We start from the raw sequence: 22,500 nt of genomic DNA, 5'->3' as shown, positions 1-22,500 counted from the left end.
TCATCAAGCCGTGATCTCCAACTCTCACTGTAGCGGTTCACAGCCGAGTGCAGCGGCTGGGATGAAAATCAGCACCTCCAAAGCAGAGACCATGGTCCTCAGTCGGAAAAGTGTGGAGTGCTCTCTCCAGGTCGGGGATGAGATCCTTCCCCAAGTAGAGGAATTAAAGTATCTTGGAGTCTTGTTCACGAGTGAGGGAAAAATGGGATGGGAGATTAACAGGCGGATCGGTGCAGCGTCTGCAGTGATACAGACTTTGTATCGGTCCGTTGTGGTGAAGAAGGAGCTAAGCCGAAAGGCGAAGCTCTCAATTGACCGGTCAATGTATGTTCCTACCCTCACCTATGGTCACGAGCTGTGGGTCGTGACAGAAAAAATATCTCGGATACAAGCGGTCAAAATGAGTTTCCTCCGCAAGGTTTCCGGGCTCCCTGAGAGATAGGGTGAGAAGTTCGGTCATCCAGGAGGTGCTCAGAGTAGAGCCGCTGCTCCTCCGCATTGAAGGGAGCCAGATGAGGTGGCTTGGGCATCTGATTAGGGTGTCTCCCGTCTGGCTTGGGAACGCCTCGGGATCCCCCCGGAAGAGCTGGATGAAGTGGCTGTGGAGAGGGAAGTCTGGGCTTCCCTGCTGATGCTACTACCCCCGTGACCCGACCTCGGATAAGCGGAAGAAAATGGATGGATGGATGGATCTAAAAATACAGTGAACATACTGTAAATATTTATTTATTTTGCCAAAAAATTACAATATATCATTGGATCAAAAAATTACAGTACTTAACTGGCACGGGTGATCCTGTGAAATCGTTAGTTTCTCTGGTATGTTGCTGTAATCAATCTTAGAAAATACAGTATTTAATGGGACATTAATTTACAGAATTATGCTGGAATAATTTACAGTATTTTACAGGATCACTGCTGCCAGTACTGCAGTTTTTACAGTAAAATGTTTTAGAGTGTGTTGCCAATTTAGAAGGCAATCTTGAAGTAGCTCGGCAGTTCGAGATAAATGAAGCTAACGTGAGATGATGGAGGAAATCCAAGCTCCTACCCGCTAAGACTGTACTGTATTCGACAGTACTGTTAAAATGTTATACTTATCATATCATTGAGCATTAATTTGAGTCAATCACCGGCTCTGTTCTTTGCGAATATGAGAACTCTAGTACAAAATGCATGCTGAGGAAGCGACACAAACATCAGCGCATACAGACAGAGCAGAATATTTCTTTGAAAAACCTATGTTCAACACATGCAACCGAAGGTTGATTTTGGGAATGCGTACTTTGCTCGAAACGGTGGGGAAACAATGGAGAAACAAACCAAGCCCACCGTCAGAAGTGTCACTGTGCGGCCCAGTGATGCAGCCTCTGTGCCCCAAGACTGTTTCCAGTCCACTGAGTGGCAAATATTCAGGGTTGAGTGGGAAATATTCAGGGATTAGTGGCAAATATTCAGGGACGCAGCTACACAGGAAGGAAAAGTGAACCTGTAGGAATACACCTTATCCGTCCTGTGCCTCATCTCTCAATGTGCTTATGATGTTTCTAACCACCAAGACAATTGCTGTCCACCCAAACCAGAAGACCTGAATGAATGGAGAGGTGAGAGCACTGCTGAAGGCTCGGCGTGCTGCGTTCATGGCACGTGACGCTCCAGCACTCAGGGCAGCGAAAAGAGAGCTAGCTGCGGGCATCAGGAGGGCTGAAAGAAGCATATGCAGAAAAAATCCAGGGCCACTTCAGGTCCACTGACCCTCGGAACAGGATCCGTAATTAACACTTGCCAGGCGCCAAATGCGACTAAATTATTTGGCAAGTGAATCTCAGAGCGCTACTCCCCACATGGCGAGTGAATGTTTGTACCCACGTACACAACCATACGCGGCAATCATATTGCGGCGCCGCGTGTCCTGGAGCCACTTATATTGGAGCAGTGCGTGTCCTGCCAGGAAAGTGCGTGGGATTCCTGTAATGCCAAGCTCGGTTATCAGCTGTATGAGTATTTCCTCGCTCTAACATGATGGAAATGTGTGTGAAAAAAGGCAATCAGAGACATAATTTTCTGCTCCACTTCCTTTTGCAAGTTGTGGGAGTAAAAAGAAACCGTGCCTACTCAGCTGGCTTGTCCTGTAGCAAGATCGAGACCCCAACTCAGCCGTTCTCTGAGCCTGCTGAGGCCCGTCCTCACCCTGGCAATGGAGGTCCGTGAGGACCCAATGCCGATTGTGTGCCATCGTCTCCCAAGTGATGTGAAGCAATGCTATAGCTAGCTGATGTGTAAGGTATGTCTGCGCTCTCAAAAACAGACACACTAAAAAAACAGTTCATTCATTTGAAAAAGTACCGCCCAAGTGATTATGTGCAAAGCAACAAAAAATAAAATAATAAAAAAAATATATATATATATATATATATATATATATATACACACACACACACACACACACACATACATATATATATATTTTAGACAAATACCAGGGGTGCCAATATTTTTAGCCATGACTGTATATCAATGGGCACACGGCTTATATGACTAAATGAGCAATCATAACACAAATGGATGACAACTACCTTGTCCTCCAGAGCAGACATCCTCTCTTTTAGGTGAAGCTGGAGTCTCTCGTTGGACTCAGACAGGAGCTTGTCCACTGTCTCAGAGAGACGCTTGTTATGCTCCTCATTCATCTTCTCTCTTTGCCTTGCCTGAATGAGAAATAAAAAGTTCCAATATTGAGTAATTCAACTAGAGTACAGTACGATATGTTGGAGATTGGCCCAATGACTGAATGAATCCCAGCTCACCCCTTTCTTACCCTGAGCAGTTCCTGATTCTTCTCCTCCAACTGGGCCTCATGCTGCTTCAATCTCTCCTCCACATTACCATGGCGTTCCTCTGCCTGAGCAAGGGAGACGGGGGAAAAAAGCATTTATGCTTCTTAGTATGTTGTTTGGTCAGTGGCTTACCATACTTAATTCTCCAAACTAATATGTTTCTCCACAGCTAGGCTTTGCTCTCTCTTGCAGTGGCCAGTCATCCTTGACAAGGTTGTGGGACAAAGCTGAAATGCTTCAAAATAATGGCGCAATCTACTTCTACAGGCTAAAATGTAGTATGTGTTGACATAAATCAATAATGGCTCCTAGCAGTGAAGATGCACAAGTTCAGGACAAAGCAAAGGTAAGTACAACAAATATTAAAAGCAGATCTATCATTGCATAACAATAAGAAAACAGTTATCTGTATCTATCTTTATACATTATAAGTAAAATGTATTGGTGCTATAAAAGTATTGGTGGAAACACTTAAATTATTTTTGAATATCATTTTGTAACACAGTTTTTAGTATTTCAGTGAGAAGGGTCTTTTCAGGTCTCAGAGCAAACCAACTGGCAGTTCCTGTTTGTGTTAGCAGGGCTGTGTGTTTGAGGAAAAGAGTGGCGATACCAGCCACAGAGCACTCAACTACACACAGTGCATCTCCAAAGTATTTACAGCGTTTCACTTTTTCTACATTGTTGTTACAGCCTCATCCCAAAATTGAACAAATTACTTTTCCCCCTCAAAATTCTACACACAAGACCCCATAATGACAACATGCAAAAATGTTTATTTAGAAATGTTTGCAAATTGATTAAAAATAAACTAAAACCATCACATGTACATAAGTATTCAGAGCCTTTGCTCGATACTTTGTTGATGCACCTTTGTCAGTAATTACAGCCTCAAGTCTTTTTGAATATGATGCCACAAGCTTTGGCACACCTATCTTTGGGCAGTTTCGCCAATTCCTTTTTGCAGCACCTCTCAAGCTCCATCAAGTTGGATGGGGAGCGTCGTTATTTGTTCTCTTTGCTGTGGGCTTAAGAGTCACTGCCCTGTTGGAAAGTAAACCTTTGCCCCATTCTGAGGTTCTGAGTACTCTGGTGCAGGTTTTCATTCGGAATGTCTCAGTACATTGCAATTGTTCCTTCCACTGAAAAACATCCCCACAGAATGATGCACCAACCACCATGCTTCACTGTAGGGATGGTATTGGTCAGGTGATGAGCGGTGCCTGGTTTCCTCCAAACATGACGCCTAGCATTCACACCAAAGAGTACAATCGTTGTCTCGTCAGCCCAGAGAATTTTCTCTCTCATTGTGTAAGAGTCCTTCAGGTGCCTTTTGGCAAACTCCAGATGGGACTGGCAGGTGGCTTTTACTAAGGAGTGGCTTCCATCTGGCCAATCTACCATACAGGCCTGATTGGTGGAGTGCTGCAGAGATGGTTGTCCTTCTAGAACGTTCTCCTCTCTCCACAGAGGACCCCTGGAGCTCTGACAGAGTGACCATTGGGTTCTTGGTCACCTCCATGACTAAGGTCCTTCTGTCCCGATTGCTCAGTTTAGACGGCCAGCCAGCTCTAGAACAGTCATGGCGGTCTGGAACTTCTTCCATTTACAGATGTTGGAACCCACTGTGCTCATTGGAACCTTCAAAGAAGCAGAAATTTTTCTGTACCCTTCCCCAGATTTGTGCCTCAAAACAATCCTGTCTCTGAGGTCTACAAACAATTCCTTTAACTTCATGCTTGGTTTGTGCTCTGACAGGCACTGTCACCTGTGGGACCTGAGATAGACAGGTGTGTGCCTTTCCAAATCATGTCCAATCAATTGAATTTACCACAGGTGGATTCCAATTAAGCTGTAGTAATCTCTCAAGGATGATCAGCAGAAACATGATGCACCTGAGCTCAATTTTTAGCTTAGGGGCAAAGGCTTTGAATTACTTATGTACATGTGATTTCTTAGTTCCTTTTTTTTTCTTTTAAATAAAGTTGCAAAGATTTAAAACAAAAAAACTTGTTTTCGTGTAATTATGGGGTGTTGTGTGTAGAATTTTGAGGAAAAAATGTATTCCATTTTGGAATGAGGCTGTAACATTACAAAATGTGGAGGAACAAAAAGTGAAGCGCTGTGAATATTTTCCAGATGCACTGTAAAAACAGACAACTACAGACAAGGCTAAATTAGTGCCACAACTTAGGCTAAATAAGAACAACATTTTTCAATTTTGTCTGGTACTTCACCTAACCAAGCACTTCCTATGTAACAGAATAGGGTTATTGTTATTCTTTTAATATTTGCGATATACAGTGTTCCCTCGCCACTTCGCGCTTCACGTTTTGCGGCTTCAGTGCTTCGCGGGTTTTTCCAAAATATTCATAAAAAAATAAATAAAAATCATCAAAAAATAAAAATGAAAAAATACAGCCATATCAGCAGTCATATTGCGGAAAGACGAGTTGTTTCATGTTGATACTCGAGAGAGAAGGTTTACCTGCATGCCAAACAAAGATGAGTTGACTCACAGGCTTTGTATATGCCTGTACTGTACTGTACATGCCACGGGCACTCATACAAGGCGCGAGATTTGTTCCCGGCGCGACATCGACCAATGAGAGCACAAGTGGATTTATCCCGTGAGCTGATTGGCTGTGCATCATCGCAGCCTCACCCGGCATCTTCCCTTGTTGTGTCTCGCCAGTCTCGTCCACGCTGTTGACCGTCTCGCATACTGTATCTTAGTGTTGTGTTCGTGATAACTTTTTTTGTTTAAGCGATAACTTTTTTTTATTAGTTAAGTCCTTACGATGCCACCTAAGCGCTGTGCCCCTGCGAAAGCTTCCTCCGGGGCGCCAAGAGGAAGAAGAAGATATGAAACTTTTAGATATGATCAAAGAGGGCAGAAGTTATGCATCTGTGGCACGCCATTATGGCGTGAATGAATCTACAGTGCGGTACATCAAGAAAGAGGAAGCAAACATCCCCAAAACTGCTTCAATAAGGAAGCGAAACGTGTGGTAACTCCGCCTAATAAGAGACGGGGTTATGTCCTTGTACAGGGGAATTTTGAAGCAAAAGAAAAAACAAAGACACTACCCATCACCATGTTTTTCTCCAAGGTAAAACCCCAGCTGCACCATCAGCGCCTCCAGCAGAAGAGTCTCCTAGTGAACCTAAAGCCTCTACGAGTGAAGTGAGAGCCTCTCCTCCGCCACCAACACAAGCCTCTTCGCCTCTCTCAGAAGGCAACGGTGATAAATGTTTATAATGAAATATTTAAGTAAATACATGTACTGTTGTAATCTTTGTCTCAAATATGTAAAGTATAAATACTGTTAACAGATTTTAAACATTCTGGCACCCACATACACGAAAATTCCTAAGGGGGTGTGGGAGGGGGCAAATCCTACTTCGCGGTTTTTCACCTTTCGCGGGGGTTTCTGGGCCCCATTAACCGTGAAAAACGAGGGATCACTGTAATACTGTTATATTACTATGGATTTTGGATGTATTACTATACAGCTATATATTGCCTGGTTAAATAAAATAACAGAACAAAATTTAGTTGCATGGATCCAGGAGGACTTGAAAGACTTGACCCTTCTGGAAAGGTTGTTCTACCTTTTGAATCTTAGAGCCCTTAGAGCCACACGGAACACACTAAGGGTATGAGAAGGAAATGATAAAGGCAAAGTCATGAAGACCACACAAAAATGAAATGTGACAGCAAGAATAAAATCATGTCCAAAATAAAATAAGCACAACTTGATGAAATGGTTCAATACAGAACAAGGACAATCTTTCAGTCATTACCTTTAACACCTTAATGGCTCAGGTAAAGCACTGAATTCAAAATGAAAATTTCTAAATTAGGGATGCCTATATGGAACACAGAAAATATAAAAAATAATGTAGTACTATTAATAGATAAATAGTGTACCATACCAAACTAACACTACTTATTTGCTGGATCCTCTTTGCGTATCAACTATGTGACTCCAGCATTGGTAATTCAGTAAATTGCAGGGAGATTATTATTAAACTGCAAGAAAGATAGGACAAACTTAATCTAAGACCCTTAGATGGAAATAACATTGCATCACAGGGAACTATTGTGAGCCGCAAATGCTGTCTAGGACTAAGGTTGTAATGATAAATGGACAAAAATAGCCACATATCTAAAAACAGGTCTCCAATATTTAGACTGCAAAACAAGGGTTGACCCTCCACATGCCACAGAAAGTTCCTACCTTCACTTATATATCTGAAGACCAAAAATAAAATAGTAAGCCTTTGAAAATGGTTGAAGCTCAGTTTACCAGGAGAGATGCACCGCAAATGTTTAAGGATTTGTATAAATGCAGTAAATAAAAAGAGAAAAATCAAGAGACACATGGCAGATGCCAATACCTTCGTTAGGGCAGCTACCCTTTGTGCTAGCTCAGCCTCCACCTCTGGCAGAGTCTCTGCTTTGCGGATAGTCTGCTGTAGCTTCTGCTCAGCTAGCTCTAGTTTCTCTTGGAGCTGCCGGTTTCTGTCTTCAGTCTGCGTAAAAACGAAACAGTCACAACAATAAAGTTGAAGACTCTTCAATGGAAAATCCAGGCTAGTAGATTCATATTCTCGCCATCAAACAAAATAAGATAACAGCCAACCGCTAAGATCAATAAGATTTTAGGTTATTTTAAGTATTATTTTCAATATATAGAAAGTCAAAAGCATTAGGTTTTCCATACACGGTCTGCTGGCCTCGTCATTAAGAGAACACAAAAGTAATTCATTAGCGGATTTAAAAAACTGCAAACTGCAGAAAATCAAAAAACATCAATCAGCTCAAACTACTGCAAACTTGATTCTTCCACTGTTTTGTATGCGCACGACAGCACCTTCAAATTCCAACAACTTGCCAGCTATGCTTGAACCAAAGTCACGAGGTATGAAAGTGATGTGTCAGCACAGCACACTGAAATCTCGAAAGAGTTGTGTTATGAACACAGTTAAATGCCACAGCATACATCATTATAGTTGGGTAACTTACTTGTCTAAAGAGGGACTCTTTGTTGGCTACTTCATTCTCCAACTTGTCATTCAGGTCATGGACGGACGTAGCCTCCCGCTGAGCTGCCAGGTAGCGCTTTTCTAGAGTGGTGATCCTCTCTTCCATATCCTCCTTCTGAGCCATAGACTATACAAGCACAAACATGCATCATTGCCAGCATTTTTAATCACAAAACCCAATTACTACCGTGACCCAGTTGTCATTTTCAGTTGACTTGTAATGACAAAACTATGAAAAGATGCTAACTGCACTGCTACAACAGACAAAATCACACAGGAAAAATGTTTGCATTAAAAAAAAAGAATATTATTTCAATATTTACCTACTAAATACTGTATAGAGTTTGAAATAAGTATTTAACACGTCACCATTTTTCTCAAATATATTTCCAAAGGTGCTATTGGCATGAAAATTTCACGAGATGTTGGGAACAACCCAATCATATATACAAAGAAAGTAGAACAAATAAGATCAGATATTAAGCTATGTGTAATAATGTGAAATGACAGGGAACAAGTATTGAACACACCAACTTGGAATTTTTTAAATTTTTATTTTAACATAAATTAGGCAATCTGAAAGACACTGAATAGTACAATAAATAAACATTTTCTTCACGCAGAAAAACAGTTTACATCGCTCAAGTACACGATTCACAAATTTAGGATTATAATTAAATTTGCCTCATTTCTTTGCTTTTTTGTTTTGGCCTCAAACTTGAGCCAGGCCCATCTCCACCTGCACCTGAGGCCTGCGCTTCAAGCTGTGCCACATGAATAGCATCCTCCTAATCATTAACTTGGAATTTTATGGCTGCAACACGTTCCAAAAAAGCTGGGAGCAGGTGGCAAAAAAGACTGAGAAAGTTGAGGATTTCTCATCAAACAACTGTTTGGAACATCCCACAGGTGAACAGGCTAATTGGGAACAGGCAGGTGGCATGACTGGGTATAAAAGGAGCTTCCCTGAATTGCTCAGTCATTCACAAGCAAAGATGGGACGAGGTTCACCTCTTTGTGAACATGTGTGTAAGAAAAAAGTCAAACAGTTTAAGGACAATGTTCCTCAACGTACAATTGCAAGGAATTTAGGGATTTCATCATCTACGGTCCATATCATCATCAAAAGGTTCAAAGAATCTGGAGAAATCACTGCATGTAAGCGGCAAGGCCGAAAACCAACATTTAATGCCTGTGACCTTCGATCCGTCAGGCGGCACTGCATCAAAAACCGACATCAATGTCTAAAGGATCTCACCACGTGGGCTCAGGAACACTTCAGAAAACCAATGTCAGTAAATACAGTTCGTGCTACATCCGTAAGTGGAACTTGAAACTCTACTAAAGCCATTTATCAACTACACCCAGAAACGCCGCCGGCTTCTCTGGACCCGAGCACATCTAAGATGGACTGATGCAATGTGGAAATGTTTTCTGTGATCTGACTAGTCCACATTTCAAATTGTTTTTGGAAATTGTGGATGTGACCTGAGATGGTATGGGGCTGTATTAGTGCCAAGGGCATGGGTAACTCACACATCTGTGAAGGCACCATTAATGCAGAAAGGTACATACAGGTTTTGGAGAAACATATGCTGCCATCCAAGCAATGTCTTTTTCATGGATGCCCTGCTTATTTCAGCAAGACAATGCCAAGCCACATTCTGCGCGTTTTACAACAGCGTGGCTTGGTAGTAAAAGAGTGCTCTTACTAGACTGGCCTGCCTGCAGTCCAGCCCTGTCTCCCATTGAAAATGTGTGGCACAATGTGTAGCGTAAAATACGACAACGGAGACCCCGGACTGTTGAACAGTTGAAGCTGTACATCAAGCAAGAATGGGAAAGAATTCCACCTACAAAGCTTCAACAATTAGTGTCCTCCGTTCCCAAACGTTTATTGAATGTTGTTAAAAGAAAAGGTGATGTAACACAGTAGTAAACATGACCCTGTCCCAGCTTTTTTGAAACATGTTGCAGCCATAGAATTGTAAGTTAATGATTATTTGCTAAAAATCAATAACATTTATCAGTTTGACCATCAAAAATCTTGTCTTTGTAGTGTATTCAATTAAATATCGGTTGAACATGATTTGCAAATCATTGTATTCTGTTTTTATTTATGTTTAACACAACGTCCCAACTTCATTGAAATTGGGGTTTTATTACTCAAGTACTGAGTAAATAGAAACTTTAGATCTTTTTTAACCACAGCATGGTCAATCAAAAAAAATTAAAAATTACAAAATAAAATGTGAATGTGCAAATTGTGATGTGTGTGTGTGTGCACACAGTCAAAACTACAAAACAAACTGCTTCAATTTAGTTAGTTATGTGTAATGTGAAATGACACCAACTGGTATTTATTTAACACTTTGTACAAAAGCCTTTATTTGCAACGACAGCTTAAAGATGCCTCCATGTATGGGGAAACTAGTCACATGGATTGGTCTGGTGTGATTTTGGCCCATTCCTCCACACAAGCAGTCTTCAAATCTTGAAGTTTCCGTGGGCTTCTTTTATGGACCTTGAGTTTCAGTTCTTTACATAGATTTTCAATTTGATTCAAGTCAGGTGATTGGCTGGGCCATTCTAGCAACTTAATTTTTTTCCTTTGAAACCAATTGAGAGCATCCTTGGCAGTATGTTTTGGATCATTATCCTGATGAAATGTCCACCATTCATTTTCATCATCCTGTAAATGGCAGCAGATTTTCGTCAAGAATGTCTCAGTACATTTGCCCATTTATTCTTCCTCCAATAATGTTAGGATTACCAGTAACATTTGCTGAAAGCAGCCCCACACAATCATGTTCGCATCTCCGAACTTCACTGTTGGTATGGTGTTTTTAGGGTGATGTGCAGTGCCATTTCTCTTCCAAACATGGTGTGCATTATGGCATCAAAACAGTTCAATTTTGCTCGCATCAGACTAGACTATATTCTCCCAGTATTTAACTGGCTTGTCCAAATGTTGCTCAGCAAACTTTAAATGAGCGTTGACATGCTTTTTCTTCCAGCAATGGGGTATTGTGTGGTGAGTGTGCATACAGGCCATTGAGTGCATTACTCACTGTTTTCCGTGTGACAGTACCTGCTAATTCCAGGTCTGTTTGAAGCTCTCCAAAGGTGGCCCTTGGCTCTTGGACATCTCTTCTGATCATTCTTTGCACTCCTCTGTCAGAAATCCTGCGAGGAGCACCTTATCGAGGCAAATTCATGGTGGTATGATTGGCTTTCCACTTACGTTTTATGGCCACAACCATGCTCACTGGAACGTTCAGAAGCTTAGATATGCGCCTGTAACAATGCACCATCGTTATGTTTTGCAACAATTAGTTTGCGGTGGTCTTGAGACAGCTCTCTGCTCTTACCCAGACTCATAAGATGTCTTGACTTACACCTTGGCAATGAGAAATTGTTTTATGCCATCAATTGGGACTGAACCAGCTGATATTCATTTGCACTGACAAGGGGCTGGATTGCTGTTTGATTATTGATAGATTTTAGGTGATGTTTTGGCTTTCAATGCTTTTTTGCACCTCCCTTTCTTAATCTGTTTCTATACCTTTTCCCTGTGTCATTTCACATTATTACACGCACCTTAATTTATGATCTTATTTGTTCTACTTCCTTTCTATGTAACTTGGGTTGTTCCCAACATCAGGTGAAAATTTCATGACAATAGCAGCTTTGGAAAATATATTTAGTGAGAAAAATGGTAACGTGCTTTATACTTATTTCAGCCGCTGTATGTATATTTACATCCCGTCACTGACTTTGAATTCAAACCACCTCATGGAAGAAAATAATTGATGACACAGGTGTCTGTTTAAGATGTGCTATTCATTGTTATCACTAGATGGCGCATAATATCAAGGAATATACATTGTTTACAGAAAAAAATATTTCTTAATATTAATAGATTAGCTCGTGCAAAAAATATCCATATAATGTGCAAAGATGCAGACATTCGAGTCGACTAATCAAGTATTGCGGGGGGTGCAGAAGTATTGCACAGTTTCCATGCCTTTTTGTACCCCCCTTTCTTCATGTGTTACATCCTTTTTCCCTCTGTCATTTCACATTTTTACACACAATTTAATTTATGATCTTATTTTATATTTATATATCTTATATTTGTACTACTTTCTTCGTATGTATGGATTACTTGGGTTGTTCCCAACATCTGGTGAAACTTTCAGGTCAATAGCACCTTTGAAAGTATATTTAGTGAGAAAAATGGTGACGTGTTAAATACTTACTTCAGCCGCAGTATAGTGTATAGAAATTTAACATTAAAATTAAATTTGCCTAATTTCTTTTCTTTTTAGTTTTGGCCTCCAACTTGAGCCAGGCCAAGCTTCACTTGCACCTAATGCCTGCTCCAAGCTGCGCCACATGAATAGCATCCTCCTATTTAAGCACTTTCATTCTGGAAAAGAATTGACTAAAATTTCACTTCTGACTAAAATTTCACTATTTCACTTCATTTTTCACTATTACTATTTTTGCATTGTTTCCCCACTTTAAGATCATCAAACAAATGTAAATAGACAAATATAACTCAAGTGAACTTAAAACAATGTCTTTAAATAGTGATTACATTTATGAAGGAAAACAAATATTCAAAGTTACAGTGGGTACGGAAAGTATTTAGACCCCCTTAAATTTTTCACTCTGTTATATTGCAGCCATTTGCAAAAATCATTTGAGCTCATTTTTCCCCCTCATTGTAAACAGAGAAACCCATATTGACAGAAAAAAATTTAATTGTTGAAAGGTTTTTAGATTAATTAAAAAAGAAAACTGAAATATCACACAGCCATAAGTATTCAGACCCTTTGCTGTGCCACTCATATTTGACTCGGTGCTGTCCATTTCTTCTGATCTCATTTCTTCTGAGATGGTTCAACACCGTCATTGGACTCCAGCTGTGTTTGATTATACTGATTGGACTTAGGAAAGCCACACAACTGTCTATATAAGACCTTAAAGCTCACAGTGCATGTCAGCGCAAATGAGAATCATGAGGTCAAAGGAACTGCCTGAAGAGCTCAGAGACAGAATTGTGGCAAGTCACAAATCTGGCCAAGGTTACAAAAAACATTTCTGCTGGATTTAAGGTTCCTAAGAGCACAGTGGCCTCCATAATCCTTAATTGGAAGACGTTTGGGACGACCAGAATCCTTACTAGAGCTGGCCGTCCGGCCAAACTGAGCAATCGGGGGAGAAGAGCCTTGGTGAGAGAGATAAAGAATAACCCAAAGATCACTGTGGCTGAGCTCCAGAGATGCAGTCGGGAGATGGGAGAAGTTCTAGAAAGTCAACCATTACTGCAGCCCTCCACCAGTCGGGGCTTTATAGCAGAGTGGCCCGACGGAAGCCTCTCCTCAGTGCAAGAAATGAAAGCCCGCATGGAGTTTGCTTAAAAACACCTGAAGGACTCCAACATGGTGAGAAATAAGATTCTCAGGTCTGATGAGACCAAGATAGAACTTGTTGGCCTTAATTCTAAGCAGTACGTGTGGAGTAAACCAGGCACTGCTCATCACCTGTCCAATACAGTCCCAACTGTGAAGCATGGTGGTGGCAGCATCTGCTGTGGGGGTGTTTTTCAGCTGCAGGGACAGGACGACTGGTTGCAATCAAAGGAAAGATGAATGCGGCAATGTACAGGGATATCCTGGACGAAATCCTTCTCCAGTGTGCTCAGGACCTCAAACTGGGCCGAAGGTTCACCTTCCAACAAGACAATGACCCTAAAATAACAAAGGAGTGGCTTCAGAACAACTCTGTGACTGTTCTTGAATGGCCCAGCCAGAGCCCTGACTTAAACCCAATTGAGCATCTCTGGAGAGACCTGAAAATGGCTGTCCACCAACGTTCACCAGCCAACCTGACAAAACTGGAGAGGATCTCCAAGGAGGAATGGCAGAGGATCCCCAAATTCAGGTGTGAAAAACCTGTTACATCATTCCCAAAAAGACTCATGGCTGTATTCGCTCAAAAGGGCGCTTCTACTAAATACTGAGCAAAGGGTCTGAATACTTATGGTTTTATACTTATGGAATAGTTGTGTGATATTTCAGTTTTTCTTTTTTAACTCATTCACTACCAACCGTTTCCTGAGCAGGGAAGCCCTAGACTGCCAGGCATTCTCGAAGAACTTCACTCATTTTTCAAGCCCCACAGAATACTGTGTACTATGACTAAACACCAAAACCAACAAAAGAAAGATCAGTCTCTCTTCTTTCATCAGAAAAAAAGTTTGTCTCTAGCTTCTACCATTCTTTAGTAATCAGCAGTCAAATATAGGCTACTTTCAGCCAAATCAGTTTCTGGAGGAAAAAAACTGAGAAAACAGCCTTTTTGTGAAACCAGACAGATCAAGCAGAACAATGACTTTGACACCAATATTTTTTGTCTTTCGTGCAAATCTTAAACATCTGAACATAAAACAACACTGAGAAATTACTTTTGACAGAAAAATAATTTATTTACAAGTATAACTATGTACAGAATTTACATTAGACAAAATTGCATGAACAAATGGGGCTCCCACACTTTTTTCCTTCAAATTCTTCTCCTCTACAGTTTGCTCAATAGTCCAGGTTTTTATTACCTTGCGCATACAATCTAGCAAAGTTTTATCCACATCTGGATTTTATTCTTTGGTGGCAGTGAATGGGATATTGTGTGGTTGTCATGGTCCTTGAAAACAGTCCCTACTTCTGCTCGAAGCACAACCTGTGCAGTTTAGAAACAACTATTACTAAAAAATACACGGGGGGACGTGGAGAAAAAAAGGTTTTCAACTACTTTTTTTGTCTGCAATGCGTACTGGCATGTGGGTCGAACGTCTGCTGGATGAATGATCTTTCAGTTTTAAAAAATACATACCATTACTAGAGAATACTTTTTTATTGTTTTGCAAGGGTAAAAAAACCCAACAAAAAACATTACTTTTCTTCGTCGCAATTGTAAAAGACATTTGACTCGCGGGGGTTGAATTCCTGCAAGATGGACAAAATGGAAACTTCAAATCAGTATTGGCAACAGATGTTACATTGTAATGTGAACTAGTGGGACTACGTAAATTATGTTTTTATACAACAAGGATTGAAGGAGCGTGTTTGCTCGCTAAATGAAGCTAACGCTAGCTGCAAACGAGTTACCTTCGTCTCCATATCATCTGGAGGATCTCGGGATGAAGCTCGGCTGGCGATCCAGAGGGAGTTCACTCCTCTGACGATTCCGGATCCCACTTACTCAAATCCTGGACGGCAGATGATCAGCTGTCAAAGCTGCCGAGGATCTCGGCATATGGTCCCGTCATCTTGGGTGATAGTTTTGCAACAAAGCAATCGGCTCGGAGCATCATTCTGGCTCGGTGCGTCATTCTTTATTGCCCCGCATGATCTAAGGCGTCATATTACTGTCGGTCGCAGGAAAATTTTTCTTGCCTTGGCGCAATAAATTTCTAGTACCGAAAGCTTTTTTGTTTTTTTTTCCATTTTGTCTTCTCTCCTTTCCGCCATTATGTTGACCTTTTCTCATTCTCTCTTGCACCCCATCTCATCCTTCTTCTTCTGCTTCTGAGGGAGGGACATTCACCTCATGGCATTGTTGCCCTCCACAGGGTGCCATTCCGCATTGTAGTAATCTAGAGGCTTGACGATCACACAAACTGCACAAGACCCTCCCACACCCATTCCCATAAAAAAACGGCATTGACGTCTTTCGATGGCATTGGCAGGGAATACATGGATTCTGAATGATGTCTTTGGACAGCATTGGCAGGGAATGAGTGAACAAATCTGCAAAAATTTCAACAATTCCGTTTTTTTCTGTCAATATGGGGTGCGGTATATACATTAACTCAAAATCAAGTCAGACAAAATATCTAAAAAAGCTCCAACAAAATGACACGATCCAAAGAAATTCCAGAAGTCAAGAAATAAAAAGTAATTGAAAAAGTAATTGACATCTTTCATTCTCGAAAGGGTTACAAAACCCATTTCTAAAGCTTTAGGATTCCAGCGAATCATAGGAAGAGCCATTATCCTAACATGGAGAAAACATGGAAAAGTGGTGATCCTTCCCAGGAGTGGCCGGCCTACAAAGATTACCCCAAAAGAACAGCAATGACCCATCCAGGAGGCCACAAAAGAGCTCAGGACAACTTCGGAAGAACTACAGGCCTCCCTGAACTCAGTTAAGGTCATTGTTCATGAGACAACAATTAGAAAGAAACTGGGCAAAAATGGCATCCATGGCAGAGTTCCAAGGCAAAAACCATTGATGACCAAAAAGAACAAAGGCTCATACTACTTTTGCACAAAAAAAAAACAACAAAAAAAAACATCTGAATGATTCCCAAGATATTTAGGAGAATATTACATGGACTGACGAGATGAAAGTTGAGCTTTTTGGAAGGTGTGTGTCTCGTTACATCTGCCATAAATATAGCAAGGCACTTCAGAAAAAGATCATCATCCCATCAGTCAAACATGGTGGTGGTAATGTGATGGTCTTGGGCTGATTTTCTTATTCAGGACCTGGACAACTTGCTGTGATTGATCGAACCATGAATTCTGCTCTTTAACAGAAAATCCTGAAGGAGAATGTTCGGCAATCAGTTCGTGACATCAAGCTGAAGCGCCCCTTTGTTCTTCAGCTGGACGACGATTCAAAACACCAGCAAGTTAACTACTTTGTGGCTTAAAATAACAAAAACAAAATTAAGGTTTTGAAATGGCCTAGTCAAAGTCTAGACTTGAAGCCGATTGAAATACTGTGGGTGGCATGACATTAAAAAGACTGTTCATGCTCAAAAACCCTCCAGTGTTGCTACACAGTATTAAAACAATTATGCAATGAAAAAAGGGCCAAAATATCTCCATTGAGATATGAAAGAAGCATTCGGAAGAAAACGCTTAATTTCATTTGTTGCTGGTGAGGGTGGCTCAACCAGTAGCTATGAATATTTGTTTTTCCTTCTTAAATAAATAAAAATAAATAAGTAGTTTACTTGGCTTATCCTTGTCTGATATTTAGAGGATATTTACATTTGTTTGATGATCTTAAACATTAAAGTGGGGAAACTGTGCAAAAATTATTTCAGAAGGGGGCCAATACTTTTTCACGGCACTGTATGTGTATGTGAGAATCCCCTTGGGGTTATCACTAAGGATATTGCAATAAAAACTAAGGATGAAAACAGTTCCACTACAGCACTGCACTTACTTCTCTGAGGTCTCTCTGTAATCGTGTATTCATGTCTTCAGACTTGATTAGGTCTTTTCTGGCTGTGTCCAACTCTTCCTCCAGCTCACTGATTCTGGATGCCATTGCAGCCATGCGCTCCTTAATCTGGCCCAGATCTGCGGTCTGACGGTCCACCACCTTCTGGAGTTCGCCAACCTTGCCGAAATCAGGAGCTAACTCATCCTCCTGACTAAGAGATCCATCTGATGACCGCTGTGGATGGATAAATGATATATCATCATCAATTTCGTCTATTTTAAATCTAGAGTGCAACTTTGGACAAATATGTAAAACAATAATAAGAAGTATTTTAATAACCATTACTCCATTCTAGGTAAATGTATAGAGGTGATCAAAATGACTCATTTGATTCATATTATCAAATGGATTTTCATTTAGGTTTCTTCATTGTGACAGTACAACTTATATTCAGACAGAATTTTCTCTCTCTCGTCCCTGAGTCCAAACTAAAATAGAAAAGAATTGAAATAACATTTGCAACATAAGGATTGTTTGCGCCAAATTTAATTAAAAAATAGTTATTAATTTGTATTCTACTCATCTTATCAAAATGAGAATTAACTGAACTGTAAAAAGACACTAATTACACTGAACCCATTTAATAATTTATTTCAGCAACAATTTATGTATATTTCATCATCTTTTTAATTATTTCATAATTATAGAGCATTTATATTCACAATAGAACCTTGCATTTTCTAATGGAAGTGGTGACTGCCGTGGCTTGTGAGACGTGATATACATCCCGTGATGCGACAGTGTGTCTATGTACAGCACTCAACATAAATTGTTTTTTTTTAGCCATTTCTCAGTGAACATAAGAACATTTTTGGTATTTTGATTATTTGACACACCTGCAGTTTAATTAGATTTAGATTTTACGACATGAAACAAATGTCTGAAAATTAAATATTTGTGTATGCAAATTGACAAATCTAATAAGCAATCTATGCCCACATTTGTATTTTGTAGAATAGTGGGCCGTATAAAATTTTGATTCTGGAAGGAAACTTTTGGTTCTGATTCTGTTGGTGTTTCCTAATCTATGTTGAGCACTGAATGAATGTACAGTGGGTACAGAAAGTATTCAGGCCCCCTTAAATTTTTCACTCTTTGTTATATTGCAGCCATTTGCTAAAATCATTCATTCAAGTTAATTTTCCCTCATGAATGTATACACAGCACCCCATATTGACAGAAAAAAAACTGAATTGTTGAAGTTTTTGCAGATTTAGTAAAAAAGAAAAACTGAAATATCACACAGCCAATAAGTATTCAGACTCTTTGCTCAGTATTTAGTAGAAGCACCCTTTTGAGCTAATACACCCATGAGTCTTTTTGGGAATGATGGAACAGGTTTTTCACACCAGGATTTGGGAATACTCTGCAATTCCTCCTTGCAGATCCTTTCCAGTTCTGTCAGGTTGGATGGTGAACAGCAATTTTCAAGTCTCTCCAGAGATGCTCAATTGGGTTTGGGTCACAGAGTTGTTCTGAAGCCACTCTATTATTTTAGCTGTGTGCTTAGGGTCATTGTCTTGTTGGAAGGTGACCCTTCGGCCCAGTCTGAGGCGCTGAGCACTCTGGAGATGGTTTTCGTCCAGGATATCCCTGTACTTGGCCGCATTCCTCTTTCCTTCGATTGCAACCAGTCGTCCTGTCCCTGCAGCTGAAAAACATCCCTACAGCATGATGCTGCCACCACCATGCTTCACTGTTGGGACTGTATTGGACAGGTGATGATCAGTGACTGGTTTTCTCCACACACACTGCTTAGAATAAAGGCCAAAAAGTTCTATCTTGGTCTCATCAGACCAGAGAATCTTATTTCTCACCATCTTGTAGTCCTTCGGGTGTTTTTATTAGCAAACTCCATGCAGGCTTTCATGTGTCTTGCACTGAGGAGTGGCTTCCGTCGGGCCACTCTGCCATAAAGCCCCCGACTGGTGGAGGTCTGCAGTGATGGTTGACTAGAACTTTCTCCCATATCCCGACTGCATCTCTGGAGCTCAGCCACAGTGATCTTTGGGTTCTTCTTTATCTCTCTCACAAAGGCTTTTCTCCCCGATTGCTCAGTTTGGCAGGACCGCCAGCTCTAGGAAGGGTTCTGGTCGTCCCAAACGTCTTCCATTTAAGGATTATGGAGACCACTGTGCTCTTAGGAACCTTAAGTGCAGCTGAATTTTGTTTGTAACCTTGGCCAGATCTGTGCCTAGCCACAATTCTGTGTCTGAGCTCTTCAGGCAGTTCCTTTGACCTCATGATTCTCATTTGCTGTGACATGCATTGTGAGCTGTAAGGTCTTATATAGACAGGTGTGTGGCTTTCCTAATCAAGTCAAATCAGTATAATCAAACACACACACGTCAGATGACCACAGTTTCCGGGAAGGCATGTATAGACAAACTGGAGCCTGTCCAGGGCCTTGCCAGGCACCCTGGACTGGACTCTGATGCAGTTGTCCAGACGTTATTAGGACATAGAAGAGGGATCTCAGCAACAGAGTAAGTAAGTGATGGGCAGAGTCTGGAAAGGCTATTAAGGTTGTTCTTAAGGTAGAATAAGGCTGACTTGGTGATGGATTTGATGTGGGAGTTGAAAGACAGAAAATATAGCAGACAAAAGAATAACCCCACAGCCTATAGACCTCAGGAGAAAGGTGGATGAAGCAACCATTGGTGTTGAGTCAGCCTGAGCAGCACCCGGGGCCACAACTATGAGTTCCATCTTTACAGTGTTTAGTATCAGTAGATTTTATCAAATGTTAAGCTTTCTTTTTTGAATATACAGCAGTTGCATTTCCTTTTCAGGATTTTCTTTTTTGAGGACTTTATTTGAACATTTAATGCTTTAAGGAATCTTACATGAATGCACCCATCAGAAATTTATTTTTAAATAGGTGCCAGCACGCCCTCGACCCTAGTGGGGATAGGCAGTACGGAAAATGGATGGATGGATGGTTAGTGACGATCCTTTTGCAGGATTAAGATAACCTTAATTAGTCCCACAATGAGGAAATTTGCAATAAGGTACACCTACTGTATCTAAATACCCGTATTACATAACCTATTCTAATTAAATCAGTGCATGTTCAATTAATTACAGCACATGAGAAAACCATTTACACAACACAGGTCTCTCTTGAAAAAGAGATTTTTAATCTCAATGAGACCAACCTGGTTAAATAAAGGTTAAATAAATTTTACAAAATGTACAATTGGTTTCTGTAATAATTTTGCTGTAATAATTGAACACGCAATGATTTTACCAAACAGATGGCTGACACTTGTCATACACCGGCTTTCTCACACGCTTGTCTTTCAACCATATGCTGATGAGTAACCTCACCTTCCCATTAGTGCTTGGTGTATTTTCAGAGTTGTGGTTGACCTCACTGGTTCCATCTGCCAATCCCCTCTTCTGGCAGCTCTGCTCTCTGAGGTAAGCCAACTACAGAGATAGAGTTTAACACCGAGGTAATTTATCAGCAGTGAATATAGAACACTTATGTCTCTCTATTTATGATATGTACGGTTACAGTTTTCCAGTGACTGGTAAAAAATAATAATAATATATATATATATATATGCGTGTGTGTGTGTGTGTGTGTGTGTGTGTGTGTGTGTGTGTGTGTGTGTGTGTGTGCACTCAAGGCTTTGAGGGCATGCGGGGGCGGGTGAAGACATGCACCCACCCCCGGAACAAAGGATGACTATAGCATTAAGTGCTTCATCACTGACCATAGATAAAATCTAGGACAGTTCAACATCCTCTAGGGCTTTTGTCAATCTTAATCTCATTCAATGGGGAGAATTCAAGAAATGTCTATCCTTTAAAACGATGCACACAGGAGTGGCATCAGTCCCTACTTCTCAGATTCAGAATGGATAAACAGTGAATAGTAATGAATTACGAGAGAACATTCCCAAAGCAGTTGACATAAAATAACGTTGAGTACAGTAAAACCAATGTTTCATTATCAAAACAAGATTTGCCAACTGACGTCTGTTACATTGACTGGGGGTTTGATGTCACCAAGGTTCTTTCTTTGAGGCCAATATAACTGGAAATTTAAGAGGATCTATTGTACGTTGTGATACAAGAAATGAGTGTAGTACTATCCCAATAGCACAGAGGTGTCCAAACTACGACCAGGGTGCAATTTGCGGCCCGCGGCTCATTTTTCAGCAGCTTGCTGCATACTGTAGGCTAGTCGACTGTAGACCTTTGCTTCAATACATTTTCTCCCTCTAGACCTTTTAAAATTTTTGTTGAATACCCCTGGCCTACATGAAGACACACGCTAAACTAATATGTAAATGTATTGTTTCCCATGCACTCAAACAGAGCAATCCCCCATATATTGATAAAGCTTATATGGACCATTCCACTAAATTAGTGCTATTTGCATCCCCAGGAAATAAAATTTATAAACGCACTATACAATGACATGAAAATATCAAGCATCCTGCAAATGGATCTGTAATTTGCTTAGTGTTAAAATTCTATGAGGATAAATGTCATGTGGCTATATTTCATGTATTTGCTAATATGTGAAAAACCTATTCCTGTTTTTTATGATTTATTATAATTAAGGAGCCTGAGATGGGTCAACAAAAATTTTGAGTGCTTAAATGTGTGTACAGTATCATCAAATTTAGAGCTAAAAAAAATAAATAAAATAAAAATAAAAAAACTTTGTGTATGTGTGAATGGCCCATACACTGCTGTGTTTACTACTTGCTCTTAGCAGTGTGCTAAGCAGTTTCCTCTAAGTGTTACCACATGTTAGCACACGTTAGCATTAGCATGTGTTAGCAGACCAATACAGAAATTGGGCAGTTGGACAAGAATAAAAATCCACCCAAACGCAAAAGGGTAAACCGCTTAATATTCAAGAGGACCAAAAAGGTCCACTGTTCGAGTGTCGTGTGCAACGAACAAAAGCAACAGCAGTCAGCAGTCACTGAGTGGGTGCAAAACGTATTGGTTACAATCACAAATCACATGCAGTCAAATACAAGAATACTGCATAACAAATGCTTATATTATGTGTAAGTATATAAATATAGATGAATGTAGTCATGGGTCAAAAAAAGACCAGCCTCATTTCTTTAGTTTCTTGTTCATTTTTAATGCCTGCATGGTACAACTAAAGGCACATTTGTTTGGACAATTATAATGATGATAGGGAAAATATCATGAGAGTTTAAGAGCTGATATCCAGCCATTTCCCATGGTTTTCTTGATAATAACCCATATTATATTGAATAATACAATTAAGCTGATGTACTCTTTAGGTATGTACCTCTAGTGATAAGAG

At 40.4% G+C, this 22,500-nt stretch overlaps 1 protein-coding gene across 7 annotated transcripts in view; it reads right to left on the bottom strand.

Annotated features, from left to right (window-relative positions):
• The window catches only part of ppfia1 (PTPRF interacting protein alpha 1), an 87,783-nt gene that overhangs the window by 30,650 nt on the left and 34,633 nt on the right, over positions 1–22,500 (bottom strand). For all 7 annotated transcript variants that reach the window (XM_061665266.1, XM_061665257.1, XM_061665284.1 and 4 more), the window contains exons 6-11: positions 20,526–20,627; positions 17,136–17,369; positions 7,870–8,016; positions 7,242–7,376; positions 2,819–2,902; positions 2,577–2,708 (exon numbers count right to left, since the gene is read on the bottom strand). In XM_061665266.1, the coding sequence (XP_061521250.1) occupies positions 2,577–2,708; positions 2,819–2,902; positions 7,242–7,376; positions 7,870–8,016; positions 17,136–17,369; positions 20,526–20,627 (834 nt within the window). The remainder of the gene's footprint in view (positions 1–2,576; positions 2,709–2,818; positions 2,903–7,241; positions 7,377–7,869; positions 8,017–17,135; positions 17,370–20,525; positions 20,628–22,500) is intronic.

The sequence above is a fragment of the Phycodurus eques genome, chromosome 2, assembly GCF_024500275.1.
Source record: "Phycodurus eques isolate BA_2022a chromosome 2, UOR_Pequ_1.1, whole genome shotgun sequence".
In the NCBI taxonomy this organism is placed as follows: Eukaryota; Metazoa; Chordata; class Actinopteri; order Syngnathiformes; family Syngnathidae; genus Phycodurus; species Phycodurus eques.
This window is presented reverse-complemented; position numbering and strand designations above follow the sequence as displayed.